This window comes from Gymnoscopelus braueri (assembly GCF_963280865.1).
Source record: "Gymnoscopelus braueri genome assembly, chromosome: 15".
In the NCBI taxonomy this organism is placed as follows: Eukaryota; Metazoa; Chordata; class Actinopteri; order Myctophiformes; family Myctophidae; genus Gymnoscopelus; species Gymnoscopelus braueri.
Window position 1 is genome coordinate 17,246,974 of NC_137620.1, and position 17,714 is coordinate 17,264,687.

The window sequence follows — 17,714 nt, forward strand, 5'->3', positions numbered from 1 at the left end:
TCGTCTTGTTTTGCTCTCAGTTGAACCAGTGCGGTGGAATACAAGAACCCTCGCCCCAAAACACGCTCACCCCGAGTAAAATCCGGCGACCTCGGAATGGTCGCCACCTATCCCTAAACGTAAAGCAACTATGCCTAAACCTAACCTCAGTAAACTAATGCCTAACCTAACTATGCCTAACCTAATCTTAAACTCAATAAAACTATGTACTTCCATGTACTGTTATGTACTGTCATGTACTATTCTCATGTCTTTCTAAATAAACTACATCAATCAATCAATCAATCAGTATAAACCTAATATTATTCCTAAACGTAACCTCAGCAAACTATGCCTAACCTAACCTTATTCCTAATCTTAAACTCAGTAAAACTATGCCTAAACCTAATCTTATTCCTAAACGTAACCTCAGTAAACTATGCCTAAACCTAACCTTAGTTATTCCTAATCTTAAACTCAGTAAAACTATGCCTATGCCTAAACCATCTTATTCCTAAACGTAACCTCAGTAAAACCATGCCTAAACCTAACCTTATTCCTAGTCTTAAAGTTAACCTCAGGAAAACTATGCCTAAACCTCACCTTATTCCTAAACTTAAGCTCAGTAAAACTATGCCTAACCTTAAACTTTAGTTCTAAATTTAACCTCAGTAAAACAAATACAAGAACCCCTGCATGGTGGCGAGCGGTCCGCGAAAACAAATGGGGGCGAGCGTGTTTTGGGGCGAGGCTTCCGGTTACCGTGTGGTGTTTTTAGACTGCGTATACATTTATAAGTAACCCCCGGGTTATGGTTATAAACCTGTCTATAGGGGCTGTTAGACTGTATAGCGGTTGATTATAGCGGGTTTGTCCCCGAAGCTAGTTGTATGTCGCAGGTAGGCGGGTCGCCTCAGAATAATAAACTGCGTTTGGTTTCGTTTTTGTCTCAGACCGTCTGAGTGGCGACGACACTTCCTCTCTAACGTGACTCTGTTATCACAGCTTTTTCGGCGTAAACGGACAGTGTTTTTCAACGCAGTCGCTCAGTTGCAGTTTTTTAATTGACATCTTTGTGATTCTAATCAAACTGTAGATGTCTGTGTCTCGGAACTTTGGACATAATATAATTCCCTGAGCTGCGGCTGCGTAGCCAGGCTACATTGTGGACATTGTGGAAGACTAACTTCACAACAACACATTAAAGGACAGACGGATGAGTCGCAGCACACAGTAAGTAAACACAGTGAACAACAACAACAACCGTGTTGTTTACGTTGTTAGTTTAAACGTATTTATGGCTTCGTACTAGTCTACATCTGTTTATTTACATGAAATGACTCAGGACGGTTTAAGTTTCGTCTTTGTCCAAATGTTAAGAATTGTAAACACAGGTATGGAGGCCTGGTGTTGGTAAAAAAAACAGTCACTCAACTAAATCTCTCTGTCTACCTCCCTTTCCCCCTCTCATTCTCTCTCGCTCTCTCTCTCTCTCTCTCTACGTCCCTTTCTCCTTCTCTCTCTCTCTCTCTTTCTCTCTCTCTACCTCCCTTTCTCCCCCTCTCATTCTCTCTCTCTCTCTCTCTCTCTCTCTCTCTCTCTCTCTCTCTCTCTCTCTACCTCCCTTTCTCATTCTCTCTCTCTCTCTCTCTCTCTCTCTCTCTCTCTCTCTACCTCCCTTTCTCCTTCTCTCTCTCTCTCTTTCTCTCTCTCTACCTCCCTTTCTCCCCCTCTCATTCTCTCTCTCTCTCTCTCTCTCTCTCTCTCTCTCTCTCTCTCTCTCTCTCTCCCTCCCTTTCTCCTTCTCTCTCTCTCTTTCTCTCTCTCTACCTCCCTTTCTCCCCCTCTCTCTCTCTCTCTCTCTCTCTCTCTCTCTCTCTCTCTCTCTACATCCCTTCCTCCCCTCTCTCTTTACCTCCCTTTCCCCTCTCTCTACCTCCCTTTCTCCCTCTCATTCTCTCTCTCCATCTCTCTCTCCCTACCTCCCTTTCCCCTCTCTCCCTCCCTCTCTCTCTCTCTCTCTCTCTCTCTCTCTCTCTCTCTCTCTCTCTCTCTCTCTCTCTCTCTCCCTCTCTTTGTTTACCTTTTATGACTCTCTCTTTCACTGAGTCCACCTCCTCTATCTCTACTCTACCTATCTATACCTCTTTCTCCCTTTGTTTCCCTCACTTTTTTATGTCTCCCTCTACCACCTCTGTCTCTCTATCTACCTCTCTATCCCCTCCCCCTCTATACATCTTTCTGCCCCCCCCCCTCTCTCTTCCCCCCCCCCCCCCGTCCTCTCTCTGTCTGCAGGACATCCAGGGCATCATGGCCTGTGGTACAGTGAGACTGCTGCCAGCGCTCTCAATGCAAGGCAGAGAAGGAGATGGGAGAAGTAGTAATGGGAGAGGTGGAGAACGGGAGGAGGAGGTGGAGGATGACTTTGCATGTGTCGGGATGCTGCGAGGGTCTCTGATGTCCCTCCACGGCTCCGTGGAGAGGATCTTCCGGGTGTCTTTCGGCATCGGCTCGGATGACGATGCCGAAGGCCTGCCCCACAGTAACAACGGGCAGATGTGGCTGAAGCTGAGAGGACCCAGCTGCAATGTGACAGAGGCCAAAGTAAGACCTCTTTACACCACTGATTCTCAAACCTTTTCATGTCAAGGACCCCCAAATTGATATTTATTTGGCCGCTGACCCTCCATCTGAAAATGTTTTGTGCCAGGGACCCCCCAAAAGAGAAGATTTGTATTAAGAAAAAAGAATCCAAACATTTTAGATATTTTTCAAACCTTTTAAAAAAAATAGCAGATGTACAAGCTCACAGCACGGCACAAAGTGACACACTGTGAGCTTGTACATCTGCTATTTTTGAATATCCAACATATAAATGGATAAAGTGGTTAAAATGATAGGGATACTGCTTTTGCTGGGGACCCCCTGGAACCCCCCCCGGGGATCCCCAGACCCCACTTTGAGAACCACTGCTTTAGCGATATCAGTATCAGCTACACTTGGGTGGTGTGTGTGTGTATTTGTTGTTATTCAACTCTGCTCTACATATGCTGCTGATTGTGGGCACTATCAAGAGTAGACACACACACAACATTTGGCAACTCTTGTCTGTTCATTTTTAAAACTGTTGACAAAGTTCATGAGTATGTGATATAAACTGCAACAGACTGAAAGACTGTTAGACATTTCTTATAGCTTCCTTAAAAGTAAAGTAATGTTACCATTCATGTTCATAATTTTGGGGACGTGCCTAGCTGTCTTCCACTATTGTTGTGTTTTACAGGTTTTCAAACCTGTGGTCGTCTGGCGTCCTCTTACTTAAGTGTATTTCCGAATTCCGACACCTGAAGAGTATCATATTAATACATAACATAACAATTTTTTCTTAATAAGTCAATGACATCAAAGACTTTTTTTTTGAATTTCACACTATATTTGTGACAGTTGTTTGTGAAAGGAGTGGTGAACCAGGAGCAACAGCAGGAGGTGTCCTACCCTGAGGTCCTTCATTGTGTCTTCTGTGGAGCCAGAGGGCTGTTCATGGACTGCCTGATGAAAACCACCTCGGCACATATAGTGGTAAGTATGGTAAGCAGTGTAACGCACCAGCAAAACATGCCATCAATTATACCATCACAACATGGTACTAACTTTAAAAAATGGTGCAATTGAGGTTTAGATGTGCTTTATTTAGATTTTAGAGCCATTTCAATGTATATCTTGGATTATTTGCCAGTCTGATTGAGATTCTTGATAGAGGGTTTGAACAGGTGATACGATTACATGATTAGGACTGACATATATCTGCTTGACCGGTAAATACATTGTTAAGTCACTCTCATGTGCGTAAGCACATACTGATACTGTACACTTGACACCATGGCCATGAAGTGTATCAGTATGTGCTTAACCAGATGAGAGTGAATCAACAAATGTATTTACTGGTAAAGCAGATAAATGTTAGTCCTCCTAGTCATATGATCATAACCCAACAGGGCAACACACCAGCTACAGTTTCCAGTGGTGGAAAGTAACTAAGTACATTTACTCAAGTACTGTACTTAAGTAAAATTTTGAGGTACTTCCAATTTTCAATACTTTACTTCTACTCCACTACATCTCAGAACCAAATATTGTACTTTTACTCCACTGTAATTATTTGAAAACTTAGTTACTACTTACTTCGTAGATTTTGGTCATTATTACAAAACCACTTCAGACCTATATATATATATACATATATGTATATATATACACACACACACACACACTTTGGAAGTTTGAAAATAGCCGATCTACAAGCACACAATGTGTCACTTTGCGACGCGTTGTGAGCTTGTAGATCTGCTATTTTCATACATTTTTATACATTTGAAAACTTGTGAAATGGGGCCTTTTGCTAAATTATTACTTTTACTTTTGTACAACTTGATGCCAATACTTTTGTACTTTTACCCAAGTAAAATGGAATACAGAACTTTTACTTGTAACAGAGTATTTCTGTATTGTGGTATTGGTACTTTTACTTAAGTAAAAAAATGTCAGTACTTCTTCCACCACTGACATTTCACTTCATTTATCTCTCTCCACAACTCAGATCGGTTCTCCGGGCTGCCTGCTGATTTCAGGCCTGACGGAGCCCGTGGTGCAGGCCTACTCTCTCATCACTGACCTGGTGGAGAGGTACAAGGGCATTCAGGACAGAACCCCTGAAGTCGGGGACAGGGCTTTGGGCGAGTTACTGGACTCACGGCGGGCCTTCAAGTCCCTGGTCGAAAGATGGGAGGACAGGCACACCCTGGACCTTCTGGTACTGCCAGGGTCTGTGAAGGAGACCCTGCTGGATTTGGTGAGGGATTCTGGGCTCGGGTCAATCTTTAGCCCAGGGGACTCTGCTGCAGGGAGAGAGAACCACAGAGACGTCCAGGGTGCCTATCAACGGCTGACGCTTAAAGATGGGACTGTGGCCGATAGATTAGGCGGAGAGCTGAATGAAAGGCGGGATGTTGGTAAACGGGACTTTAACAATGTGGAACGTTTTGGGGGATTTCCATCTTCCTCTCCACTTCATTCAGGTACTGATACGCGAAAGGCTGGGGTGTCGCATACGCCTGCATCGCCAACCGGTGCCACAGATCCCTGCCCCCATCCTTTACACGCCTCCTCCGCCGGTGTCCGAGTGAGGGCAGGCGGCGCCGAGGATCGGCGGATGGGTTCTCCGCAAGAGGTAGGAGAGGAAGGTCAGCCGGAGGGAAGAGGAGGGAGGTTGGACGTCATGGAAGATCGGGGTGAGGAAGACGGAGAAGGAGAGCTGTTGCTGTCCGTGGGAAGCAGGAAGGAGTTCAGGCTGCTATTGAAGTTTTTCACGGCCATGGGGTACACGGAGGCTGTGGTGAGACGTGTCATCGCCCGGACGGGGCCCAAAGAGGCCTCGCAGATTCTGGACCTGGTCCAGCAGGAGAAGGACCGCAGTGACCGGGAACAAAGTGACCCAGACCGGCACCGAGACGGAAACCGGGAAATAGAAAATGGGAACGTTGTCCGAAAGCATCACGACGACACAAACCTACCCAGCGAGACGGAGCACAGAGAGCCGGGAGACAGGGGAGCGATAAGTCATGGAGGGAACCTGACGACAATCAACAGAGTGGGAGAGGAACTCGGAGGGAAGGACGGCTCTCCGGAAGAGTCAGCAGTGGACAGGAGCTTGGAAAGAGAAGGACGAAGGAGCAAGAGAGAGGAGGGGGACGGGGACAGCAAGAAGGAAGGAGAAGAGGAGGATTTCGTCCTGGGGGTGTTGAAGCGAGCTGCGGCCAGCTGTGGGTACACCGAGGAGAGGGTCATTGAGGTCTACAGCATGTGGCCGGACCTTTCCACTCACCAGCTGCTTCTGGAGCTGCAGAAAGAAGGCGTCAAAGAGGTAGAAACCTCCAGGTCCGAGGCCGAGAGAGAGGGGCCCATGGAGGTGGACGAGGGGGTGCTGGAAAGAGAGGGAAGAAGAGCTGGAACAAGAGAGGATGAAAGAGGAAGAGCAAATGAGGCGTCGACTCGCCCTTTGGCTTCCGGAGGAAATAAGGTGGAAAGAAAGGTCCTGGAAGATGGGAATGAAAAGAAATGGGATCAGAGGGGAAGGTTGGAAGTTCTTGGTGGAGGCTTACCTGACTTGGAGCCACATTTCCTTCCATGGAAAAATGAAAATGTGTCGGTCTTACCAACCAGCCACCACCAGCATTCAAATTCTCATCCTTCTGAGATGCCACCTGAAATCAGGGGACCTCCCCAGCCCACCTATTCCACTGCCGCGGACTCCCACTTCAGCAATCACCCCAAACCGAGACCCAAAGCCACCAGCTCTCCCAAAACAGTCCCCCGCCTCGCCCACAACCCAGTCTCCAGCTTCCCCTCAAACCCCCAGACACCCACCCACCCGCAGAAGCAACAGCCGCCCCAGGTGCCCCAGTATGTCCACCCGGCGTCTCATCCCGTCCAACTCCCGGCCCTCGCGGGGAGCCACTCGCCGCCCCCCGCCAGGTCGAGGGACGTCCGGGGTTTCCCTGCCGTCTCGTCAGGGGCCGTGGTGACGGGGGAACAACGCTTCATGGAGGGCCTGCAGTTGCCCTTTGACCTCCAGCTTACCGACAAGCCCGGGAACCCCAGTCTGAGGATGATCATCATTGATGGGAGCAACGTAGCCATGAGGTAAGGGAGCTAATATACAGTACATGATACGAAATAGCATAGCACCTCTTAGGTGTAATTTCCAAAAAATAATGAACTACACAACTCAACAAGGTACTGCAGATTTTATACTTTTACTGAAAGCAGATTTGTGAATAATACAGGTTAACCACGTTTTGCTATTCTTAGTTCGACAAAGTATATAGGGTATTGGGAGGCAACAGGCCAGTGATAATATCTGGCCCGGCAAATTATTATAATTATACATAGGTACTAGGCAGGGCCACCCTAGTGTAGCGGGTAGGGCATAGGCCTTTCATGCGGAAAGTCGTGGATGAGAGCCCTACTCGGGGTCGACGTCAGCAAGGGCATGCGATCGCAACAGGTCCCTAACGTCAAATCAAATGGGTTCAGATCTGAGCCAAGTCTCCTGCAGGAGGCGCGTCTGAAGCCTGTCGTGGATGGGAGGAGTCTCCAGACGTAAAAACAGACGATGACACATAGGTACTAGGTAGGATATGGACAGAAATGGCTTTACATGGATGAAACCGGGTAGGATGAATGTTCTGTTTTCAACTTTCCTTAAAATCCCTTAAAGTCGGCCTTGCCTTGCCAGCCCTGGCAAAAAAGGATAGTCATTTTGTATTTTAAAACAAAATGCCAGATGCCAGAGGGTTAACAACAAACCAAAACTGTGTTTCATGTGCCTTGATACACTGTGTCTTTCTGTGCTAAGAGGTGACATTGAAACATAAAAGAGCTCTTGTTCAAAAAGGAGTACGATAGTCTTACTCCAGAAAAATGATCTTTTTGACTAAATATAAGTGCCACATTGATGAGATGGGACCTGCACAAAATGATTACGATAGCATTTCTGTACGCGACTGTAACATTTTATTACACACATTTCTATCAGTAGTTATAATACACACATCTTTTTTTATTAACTATCATAGCAATATAGTTATCATTGTATATAAGGTGGTTTGTTGCATGTTCCAGTTAGCCATAGATTGTTCTGGCCATCTAATGGCTTAGAAAAGAAATGGACAATGGAGGTCAAACTTGACGACCCCGGCCCTGATATATGATATAGATAGACTTATGTACTTTGTTGTATGACAAAGAGCAAAAATAGCCGATCTACAAGCCCACAACACTTTTATCTTATTTTATTTTTGCCTATAATGACATGACCAAAATGGAGTCACCAGGTTCAAGTGGTTAAAGGTAAAGAAACCAACAAATAGAGATTCTTTTGGTGAAATTATTGTCCCTTACACACTGTTTGAAAGACAGATTGAAAACCACAACTTTTCTGATTTCATTGTCAGATTTTCATTTCACTGAATAGAGTTTTATATACTATATTTCTCAGCCCTAAACAGGATTGTCTAATATTTATCTGTGGAACTGAGTCAAACAAAATGCAATGCCTCAACTCCTACATTCCAAGTGCTTGTCAGGGTGGGGGGTCCCCAGTTCAAATATGATTATTTTGGGGGGGTTGTGGCCTGAAAAGGTTGCGAACCACACTGGTCTAAAGTACTTGTTGTGATCCTTCCAGCCATGGACTGGGTCATTTCTTCTCCTGCCGAGGGATTGCCCTGGCCGTGCAGCACTTCTGGAACCGAGGCCACCGTCGCATCAGCACCTTCGTGCCGCAGTGGAGACAAAAGAGAGACTCCAGGGTCAAAGGTAACACTTCAGGGCCATTCACACTGAGTACTATAACTATAACTATAAAAAATATAGTTTAAAAAAACGTAAGTCAAGTGGATGGCAGAGTTTACAAACTTCACACCGAAGTGAACGATATAGTTATAGTTATAGTGCTCACGTTATAGGCCCTTTCCTGTCCTACTGTATACAGCAGTTATTCTCAACCTTTTTAATTTCAAGGACCCTCAGTTTGACATGCATTCGGCAGTGGAGCCCCATTTGACACGGTTTTCAATTCTGAGACGCCAGTCCGCACTGTAAAATCCACAGTGTTACAATAACTCAACTCAGAGAGTGTACAAATGGAACCAAATGGACCCTTTTGGTTTTGTTCCATTTGTCTGAGATACAGACCTGTAAAGGTTCCTAACTATCAATCATTTAGCTGGGGACCCCCTGGAACTCCCTCAAGGACCCCTGGGCGTCTTCGGACCCCATGTTGAGAACCAGTGCTATAAGTAAGAAGTGAGTACCAGTGCTATAGACACTATAGACACGTGATGCAGAAGTTATTGTATTGTATTGATTTGCATAATGATGCATGGCCATGTTGTGGGAGAGAGACGGGTGTTAACCGTAAGAGATGTGTCTCCTGACAAAGTCTCATGACGTATCTGTCCAGATTTGTTTACGAAACCCACGAAATAAGAGCAATCGCCCACGAACATTACACAGCGAAATCTGGTCATTTAAAACCCACAGTGCAAAAATTGAACCACAAGGGTCAGCTTTCATACTCTTTGGCCTGTAGTATAAGGGATTTGGTGTTAGCCGAGTCAGCAATACAGTATTCAGCTGACAATGTGCATTTGACTAATGACTAATAACATAAGCAGCTGTAATCATATTGAATCCCTCTTCCCTTTTATTTGGAGAACCACGTCAACTTGATGGCTAAAATGATGATCGATATAGTTGGCAATCCCAATAATGTCATAGGATTCTACGGCAATTATACCCGGCCCTCACAGAATCCCCTATCAGCTTTTAGGAGAACCCTCAGAATCAGATTAAACTTTAATCGTCACATCACAGGTTTACAGGTGTAAAACAGTGGGTGAAATTTGTTTTGGTGCAAGCTCCATTGTTTTTGTTATTTCCATGAGAGAAAGGGAGAAGAAGAGGGGGGGGGGGAGAGAGGGAGAGAATTATCTACATATTTACACATAGTACCGTATATCTACCCGGTACGGTAAGTACCTGAGCTAAGCCATAAGGAGCGGTAAGTACCTGAGGTCAAATATAAAGGTGCGTGAGCATAGCAGCAGACTTCCTGGACTTGCCTGATAGTGTTTGAACACAAGCGTTGCTAGGTAACTCAGTTTACTGCTCTACCACATTTGTGTGTGAGATGTGTATTTTATCAGTTGTGTATCAGCCGTTGTGTAGATTTCCCTGATCCTCACCCACTAACCTTTTTTGTTTAAACTTTTTGATATATATATATATTTAGAAATATATAATATATATATATTATTATTTGATGTAGGAAACAAAACAAGGGGATATTTACTTGCGACCCAAACATGGGTCCCGACCCACTGTTTAGGAATTAATAGGAAACAGTGATCTAGTGGGTTAAATGCCACATGTTATTTCTCATACGTTCGGCATACAGCTGAGTAATGACTCGGCTGTATAAAGCGACAAGTGTCGAGTAACAAGTATCGAGTAACGCTGAGGAAGGCCTACAGTCCGTGCCGAAACGCACCCATTTTTTGGTAGACTTCTGCGGCAGATCATTATTAAAGACTCCTAAACTGCTGCAGAGAGTGCGGGTGTTTCTTCCTTGTGTATATTGTCAAGAATATGTACCCAGTTTAACCTCAAGGCTGTCCTTTGAGCTTAGCGCACCTTTCCCTTGAAGTGAGTTGTTATGATGATTAGATAGCCAGATGGTTCCTCCAGATGATCCTCCTTCCCCCACCAAAGACTTTGGCCTTTTGAATTTTTTTAATTCCAAAAACTTAGCCTTTCAATTTTGTTGTACTTGCAATGACAATAAAGAGTTTTTTTTAGTTGAGAATAGCCGGTCTATTTCTCTTTTTCCCAAAACAATATTGAATAAAGTGGAATTGTTGGTCCGAAAGCCGTTATAATAAATAATAATATTTTATTTGTAACGCACCTTATATTTTAACCAAATCTCAAAGTGCTACATATTAAAAATAAACAAAAAAATAATAATAATGATAATAAAACACTGAAATGAATAAAATTCAGATCCGTTTCCCAGCTCTGTCACGGTGGCTGAGTGCATGCTTAGCACTCCGTGGCAGAGCCGGGAAACATGCTCTGTCAGCCGTCGTGTTGATGGTGTCAGGTGAACCTAACACCTAGCAGTTCACCCCAGGTCGGATCAAGTCCTGATTGGTCCAGCCTATTGTCTCCGGTCCTGCTGTGACAGGTTAAAAGGAGACGGGAGCCAATTTCCTCTCGAGAAAGGAGGAAGGCCTCGTTTGACCTCTGAGAGTTCCTGTCACGATTTCCTGCAGCAGAAGGGCCCGAGACAATAGGCTGGACCCATAGATGGGTTTCCTGTTTGTAAACATGAGAGGATGATGCGCGCGCAGTGGAGGGAATAGCCTGTAGAGGGCGCTATTACCCGCAGCAGCTCTGGCCATTGTACATTGATAAAATAAATGGTCTTCACCGGGTTTAACAGGGTCCCCACGGTCATGAAATTCCTGGAAATATTTTGAAATTGAAAAAAAAAAAATCCAGTACTGGAAAAGTTTGGGAATTGATCAAAGGTCCTGGAATTTATCAAGGGTCCTGGAAAAATATTTGGCTATGCATTGTTTTTGGCTATTGATTTTGTTAATACAAAACATTTTCATAAACATGTATAACATTACACGAAATATGTAACATAAGTAGTTTTTCGCCGAACAGGCTGTGTGATGGCATATATTATTTAAATAAAATAAGTCATACGGATGCCATAATGAGTCTTCCAGTGAGCTATGCCCTAATTTTGCACGAAATTTTTAATGAAATTGTACTATTCTATATTCTATGCTTTATTTTTGCTACACTGCCTATCTTTGGGCATTCTACATAGGAGTAAGAGACACATTATTGCGCTGAATGATTGTTATATAGGCCTGGAAATTGGGCTAAATATTCTGGAAAAGTTTTGGAAAAGTTTTGGAAATTCATTGCTAAAAATGTGTGGGGACCCTGGTTTAATGAAAGTAGATTAAATGATGCAGTTTGTAATATCTTCTTTACTCAATCAAAATGATTGGTCGGAAGTTGGATCTGTTTGTATATAATAGCAGCATTATGCCTATTATGCCTATAATAGCAGCATTATGCCTATCTAAATCCCGAAAATAACAACAGAGTGAACGGCGCTTCCGGTTCGTTCTACCCCACGCATGCTCAGATTGCGCACTCTGCTCTGTGATGACGTCGCGCGGAAACCCATCTATTGGGACTTGAGACAAAAATAGTCGCTGGAGAAAAGATTGGTTTACAAACACAATTCAAACGTCCATGACTTCTTAACTTCGCAATGACATTGACTCAATTATTCGAGACAATGGGGAAAACCAGAATATAAAATAAGCTATCAGTAAAACCATTAACGGAAACATGCTCGATATTATGACCAAAGATGTGAGCAGACTATGATGGGTATTGATGGCTGCATGGCCCTTTAACCACATGAACCCCAGTGTCCCTCCCTATTCTGGGGGCAAACATATCGACGCAAATAGCAGATCTACAAGCTTGCAACGTGTCGCGTTGTGATGTGTTGGGAGCTTATTAATAGATCGGCTCTTTTCAGCTACGAGAGTTACTGTAGAGGAAAATACTAGCGTACCTGGTCTAGAGCCCTGTGGGATCATGGTCAAAGAAGTATATATTCTCTGTCGGTTGGAAACCTCATATGCCCAAAACTGTTACTTTTCAAGATCAAATGCAAAAGTATCAAAAGTAGCAGACGCGTTTCGAGCTTGTGGATACTTTTGTGTGACGCTGTAGTATGATCAAGTAGGGCGTTAGTTTAGGAAAAAACACAATTTTTGGGCGGTGAAACCGCCCCTATATGTGAGGTTTGGACATCGACATTCGCTGCACTGTGATTGGCCACCATTGTACCCCCCCACCCATTGTACCCCCCCCAACCCTGCGCTGTGATTGGCCACCATTGTACCCCCCTAACCCTGCACCGTGATTGGCCAATCACAGTCTATTCAGGACTGTGATTGGCTAGTGAAACATGACATTTGCATAGCCCTATAAATAGGACTATGCACTTTAAAAAAAACACATTTAACTCCTATGTTTAAAAAAAACACATTTATGTTTTTTTTAAAGTTAGGGGTGTACAATGGTTGGTCCACAATATTACTTTTCTTCCATCACTTCTTCCATCACTGTGATGACCACTGTGACCACACCGCCCACTTCACACTGGGTGTGATTTTTTATGTTTTTTAATATGGAGATATTATATAGGGTTGAAGTGATTATGGTGCACCTCAACCCCTCTGTATTTGTTTTGCCTCCAGAGCAGCACTTCCTGACCGCTCTACAGGATCTGGGCCTGGTCTCATACACCCCCTCCAGAGAGGTCCAGGGCAAGAGAATCAACTCCTATGATGACAGGTTGGTTGGTTGGTTCACCTCAGAGCTGCAGGACCACACAAGCTTGTAGCGACTTTGTGATTACTTGACAAGAGTTAAGTCTCATTTATAGTCTGACGTAAAGGAGACGAGCGTTGTTTTGTGGTTTTCAACCTTTTTCATGCCAAGGACCCCTAAATTGATATAGATGTGGCCGCGGACCCCCATCTCAAAATGTTTTGTGCCAGGGACCCCCAGAAGCAAAGATTTGAGTTAAAAATGTTTGCTTTAAAAAATATATATATTAAAAGATATGCACACATTTTCAAGATTTTTCAAAAATAGCAGATCTACAAGGTCATAGCACGGCACTCGGTGCTGCGCTATGAGCTTGTAGATCTGCTATTTTTGAATAGCCAAAGCTTTAAGTGGTTAAAATGATTGTGACACTATGTTAACTAATTTTGCTGGGGACCCCCTGGAAACCCCCCAAGGACCACCGGTGGAACCACATTCTCCCAAATAAGCAACTACACTTTAGAAACAAGCCCAAATAAAAAACAAAAAACAAGCTCAAAGTTGCTTATAATAAGCAGACATGGCAACGTTATCTCAAAGCCAATGCTCTCTCACAACTGCCATCTAGTGGATGAATATGTGTATTACACCTCTAAAGCTTCAAAATAACCGAGCGACCATGCATGTGTCCATAAAGAACGCACGACATTACTCACCCCATCCCCGCACGTCTAGTGACATCTAGTGACTTTGAACGGGCCTTTGCACAGCGGCCATTTTGCCCCTTATGTCAAAAAATGCTGATGTGCGAATATGGTAAATTAATTCTAAAGTAAGCCATTGCCATTGATATGAGGATTTTCAGTTGCCCTGTGTGTCATTTATTTCCGTATTGCAATATTATTAAAAGCTGAACATTTAAATGTAATGTATGCAGTCTTATAATGTAAAATTACATTCAGGAAATATATTGCCCCAGATGCAACCAAATTTGATCTGCAAGGTAAAATATGTGTCCCTCCCCCCAAAATACTTGACCTCAATGCCCCCCCCACACACACCCTAACGGCCCATCCATCCACATCCCAAAATACAGCAAGTGTTAGTCCTATCAAGAGCTGAGTCAATCACCTCGAGAATAAGTGTTCTTTATTTTTCTGTTGGTGGGGCTACTCGTTTGTTCAACCCCTCTCCCAACCCTCCCCTCCCCTCTCCCGGTAGATTCATGCTACAGTTGGCCCAGAAGACGGACGGAGTGATTGTAACAAATGACAACCTCAGAGACCTCCTGGACGAGTCCCACGTATGGTTGGACATCATCAAAAAGAGGTAGAGAGACAGAATAAAATGGCAGTTTAAAAACGTAATCCATTGTCAGGCTGGTTTTCTGTTGGTTTAAGTGTGGCTGTCATTGTGTTGGGGTGAGGCCCCATGGAGACACAATCATGTGATGCAGAATTGCCAACGCCCCAGGTTTGAATCAGTTCTAGGCCCTATGATTCACCTCTTTACTCTTGTTTTCGTGTCTCTTGCCACAATCCATAAATGCAATTTCTTTTAAAGGAATTAATTTGAAGAACAACTAAATTGGGAGAAAAAAAGGGATACAAATAATTGGCTAAGAATGGAAAAAATGTAATAAAATTAAGGGCTATTCTTCTGTTCTGATGATGTTGTTCTACCAGGCTTCTTCAGTACACATTTGTTGGTGACCACTTCATGGTGCCAGATGACCCCCTGGGAAGAGGAGGACCACATCTGGATGACTTCCTACTTTCACAGCACAGGTGTTAGGAACACACATGCACATAGCACACAACAGACTTTTTACCTGTTCTTTCATTTGTTTTCTTCCCTGCATCTGCGTCATTATGCCCTTAATTTCCCCTAGTTTACTGTAGTTGGTTTGTTTTGTTTACATGTAGTAAACAAAACTCAAAGAGTCTCCAGCCGGTCATCAAATTATTGGCTTAGGAATGCGACAAAAACTAAAAAGATCTCCTCTCTTCATGGGGTGAGTAATCGATAGAAAATTATAAATGTTTTGGGTGAACTATCCCTTTTTAAGTACTACAATCAAAAAACAAAAACAGACACTCTTTATTTCTCATGCTCTCCTTATTCCCTATTTGTTTTTGTTTTTATTAGCAAATTTCACACTTATAATTTTCACAAATAATGATACTGAATAATACGATAATAAAATAATAATATCAAAAAACAACTAAATCTGATTCTCCCCTCAGACCACCGGATCCCGGCAGCCATTCGTTCGCCGGCACCGCCTCCCCCTTCCCGTTTTCCACCGCCAGAACCCCGCGCTCCCAGACCGAGGTCCTGCACTTCCGCGACCGAACGCAAGGCAGCAGCACTGCAAACGAGAGCCCGGCGGCGGCAGAGGTCAGCGGCAGCAGGGGGGCCCGGCGCGGGGGGAGGGGGAGAGGAAATCAGAGCAGCAGGGTGGGACCAGCGGGACACGCAGGATCGAACCACCAGCAGCAGCATCATCATCAGCCCTCCAGAAAGCAGCAGCAGGGGTCTGGAGGTTCTGGCTCGGGGCTGAGCAATGTGGACAGGAGCCCAGAGGAGACAGCCAGGCTCAGGGAGAGCCTCTGTCAGGTGTTCCCTGGCCAGGACAGCATGGTGACTCTGGTGCTGCAGAGTCACCCATGGGAGACGGACATCAACTCGCTGTCCTATCTCATCTTGGAGCAACAGGAGGAGTAAATATGATGGGGTGGGGGAGAGGTGGGACTATCCAGCCAATGGCAACCAGAGATGATGCAAGAATCAAGCCATAACTTGTGTGTGAAACCAGCGGAAACTAGTTTGCTTTTACACCAGAAGAATTATATATTTTTAATTGTGTACATGTTTAGGTTTTTTTTTTTAGTGCCCGCTGGCTGTCTGACATTTTGCTTTGAATTACTCCAACAAAAAGTAAATGGCTAGATCTGTTACTCGCATGTAACACAAAATAAAAAAAATATGATTGATTGCATTGGAAGCACAAGTTGAGGCTACCAACATGGGGAGGTCATGATAATGACAGTTATAAGAAACTATTATTTAAATATACTTCTGTTATGTTTGGAAGTATTTAAAAAATCTACAAAATTATACTATAAACTATATTTTGTACCTTGTAAATATATTTTCCACAAAATATTTTAGATGTATTTTGTCAATTCAAAATCGTATTTTCTCACGTTTTCTCTGAAGAATATTTGTTGGCAATGTTTTCTGTGTTTTTAGCTTTCAGCGAATTATGTAACGCAATGGCCTCGTCGTTGACGAAGCTTCAGTTTTAAGAGTCTTTGAAAGGTTGGCCCTAACCCGTAGCCCAAGGCTGATGCTTGGCTGAAAACTGGGCCTCCCTAGGCTGTGTTTTTAAAATGCCACCAGCCAGCCCATGGAATACTTCAAGACTTCAAGATTAAGATTATGGTTTTGATACTAAAACAAAACTGATGTATGTACAGTATAACTGTACAAACTGTCTTGTCCTCAAAGTATCTTGATCTTTGCAATGAGGACCAGAAAGGTTTTGTATCTTAATTTTGTTTTTATAAGACTTTTATTTCTACAATAAATCTTTAATTCAGCAAAAGACTGCTAAGAATATTTTATTCACATACAATTATACATTTTTAAAGCTTTTAATTCAGCGCTAGAAAAGGGAAAACTAACTGCATGTATAATTATGTGTTAGGTATATAAATAATATATCGTCTCTGTCGGGTAGAAACCTCACAAGTCCAAAACTGTTATTTTTCAGGATTCGCGTTTCGAGCTTGTAGGTCTGCTACTTTTGTGTGACGCTGTAGTATGATCAATTAGGGCATTAATTTACGCAAAAACACAAAAAATAAAAATATTTAAATATTAAATATGAAGATAAGAGGTTTCTGCCCAACAGCAACGATATAATAATGTTTGAGACATGTGTGTGTGTCAGAGCTCCGTCTTTCTCCTCTTCTCTTTCTCTTTCTCCTTCTGGAAGACTTTTCCACCAGGCTGCTGCTTCCATGTCAGCTTGACGTCTCCACTCACCCCTTGCTGCATCAGTTTCTCTTTCATCTGAGAGACACAGACAGCCTTGTTATTCATCTCAACAGACATTGTCCCTCTGGTACTACCTGGTTATTCTCCTCAGCAAAACATATTTACCTCTCTGGTCCAGCTGTGACGTTGGACTTGAACCTACAGTCTAGTGACACTCACCTGCTTCAAGACGGCCTCCATCACAGCAGGATCATTCAGGTCCACAGTGGGGTCGTCTGGGGTCAGCTTCAGTTTCAACACCTGCTTCGTCTTTCTGGGGACGAGGGGGGACTCTGTGGAAAGCAAAACGAGAATCCTCTTGGTTGAAATATGAATTTTAAGTAATTTCTGTCGAACTCAGTTGGGTGAGTTTCAACTCAAATGAATTGTTTATGGCAACTCACCACTGTAACAGATGAAGTAATATTTGGTTGCACACTCCTGGCTGAAGAATTTGCCTCTGTTCGGACCAGAGTACCCATCTATTACTCCACAGTTCCTGTCTGCCGTTGGATACGCCGGCCACCAGTGTCTGAACGAGGAGTTGCTCTCATCAGACCATAACCAGTCGTCTCTGAACAGGCCGATCCAGACAGCAGATCCGTTGGTGAGTGTCTCAATCTCCTGGTTCTCTGCCTGGTTCCTCACACTGGCCAGGTCTGTGTATCTGTCCCTGCAGTAGAGCTGAGCATCCC

At 43.8% G+C, this 17,714-nt stretch overlaps 1 protein-coding gene across 1 annotated transcript; it reads left to right on the forward strand.

Moving 5' to 3' along the window:
* The first annotated feature begins 793 nt into the window (after positions 1–793).
* On the forward strand, positions 794–17,400 carry khnyn (KH and NYN domain containing). Its single transcript, XM_080452069.1, has 9 exons — positions 794–1,212; positions 2,275–2,583; positions 3,424–3,558; positions 4,577–6,678; positions 8,225–8,355; positions 12,903–12,999; positions 14,197–14,304; positions 14,661–14,762; positions 15,222–17,400. The coding sequence occupies exons 2-9, from the start codon at positions 2,290–2,292 to the stop codon at positions 15,700–15,702; spliced, it is 3,450 nt and encodes a 1,149-aa protein (XP_080308195.1). The 5' UTR covers positions 794–1,212; positions 2,275–2,289; the 3' UTR covers positions 15,703–17,400.
* The last annotated feature ends 314 nt before the right edge of the window (positions 17,401–17,714 follow it).

Bases quoted from the DNA above. Each gene is read 5' to 3' on its own strand.
- khnyn (XM_080452069.1), top strand. From the start codon at position 2,290: ATGGCCTGTGGTACAGTGAGACTGCTGCCAGCGCTCTCAATGCAAGGC. The intron at 2,584-3,423 runs GTAAGACCTCTT...TATTTGTGACAG, and splicing joins GCAATGTGACAGAGGCCAAA to TTGTTTGTGAAAGGAGTGGT. The intron at 8,356-12,902 runs GTAACACTTCAG...TTTTGCCTCCAG, and splicing joins GAGAGACTCCAGGGTCAAAG to AGCAGCACTTCCTGACCGCT.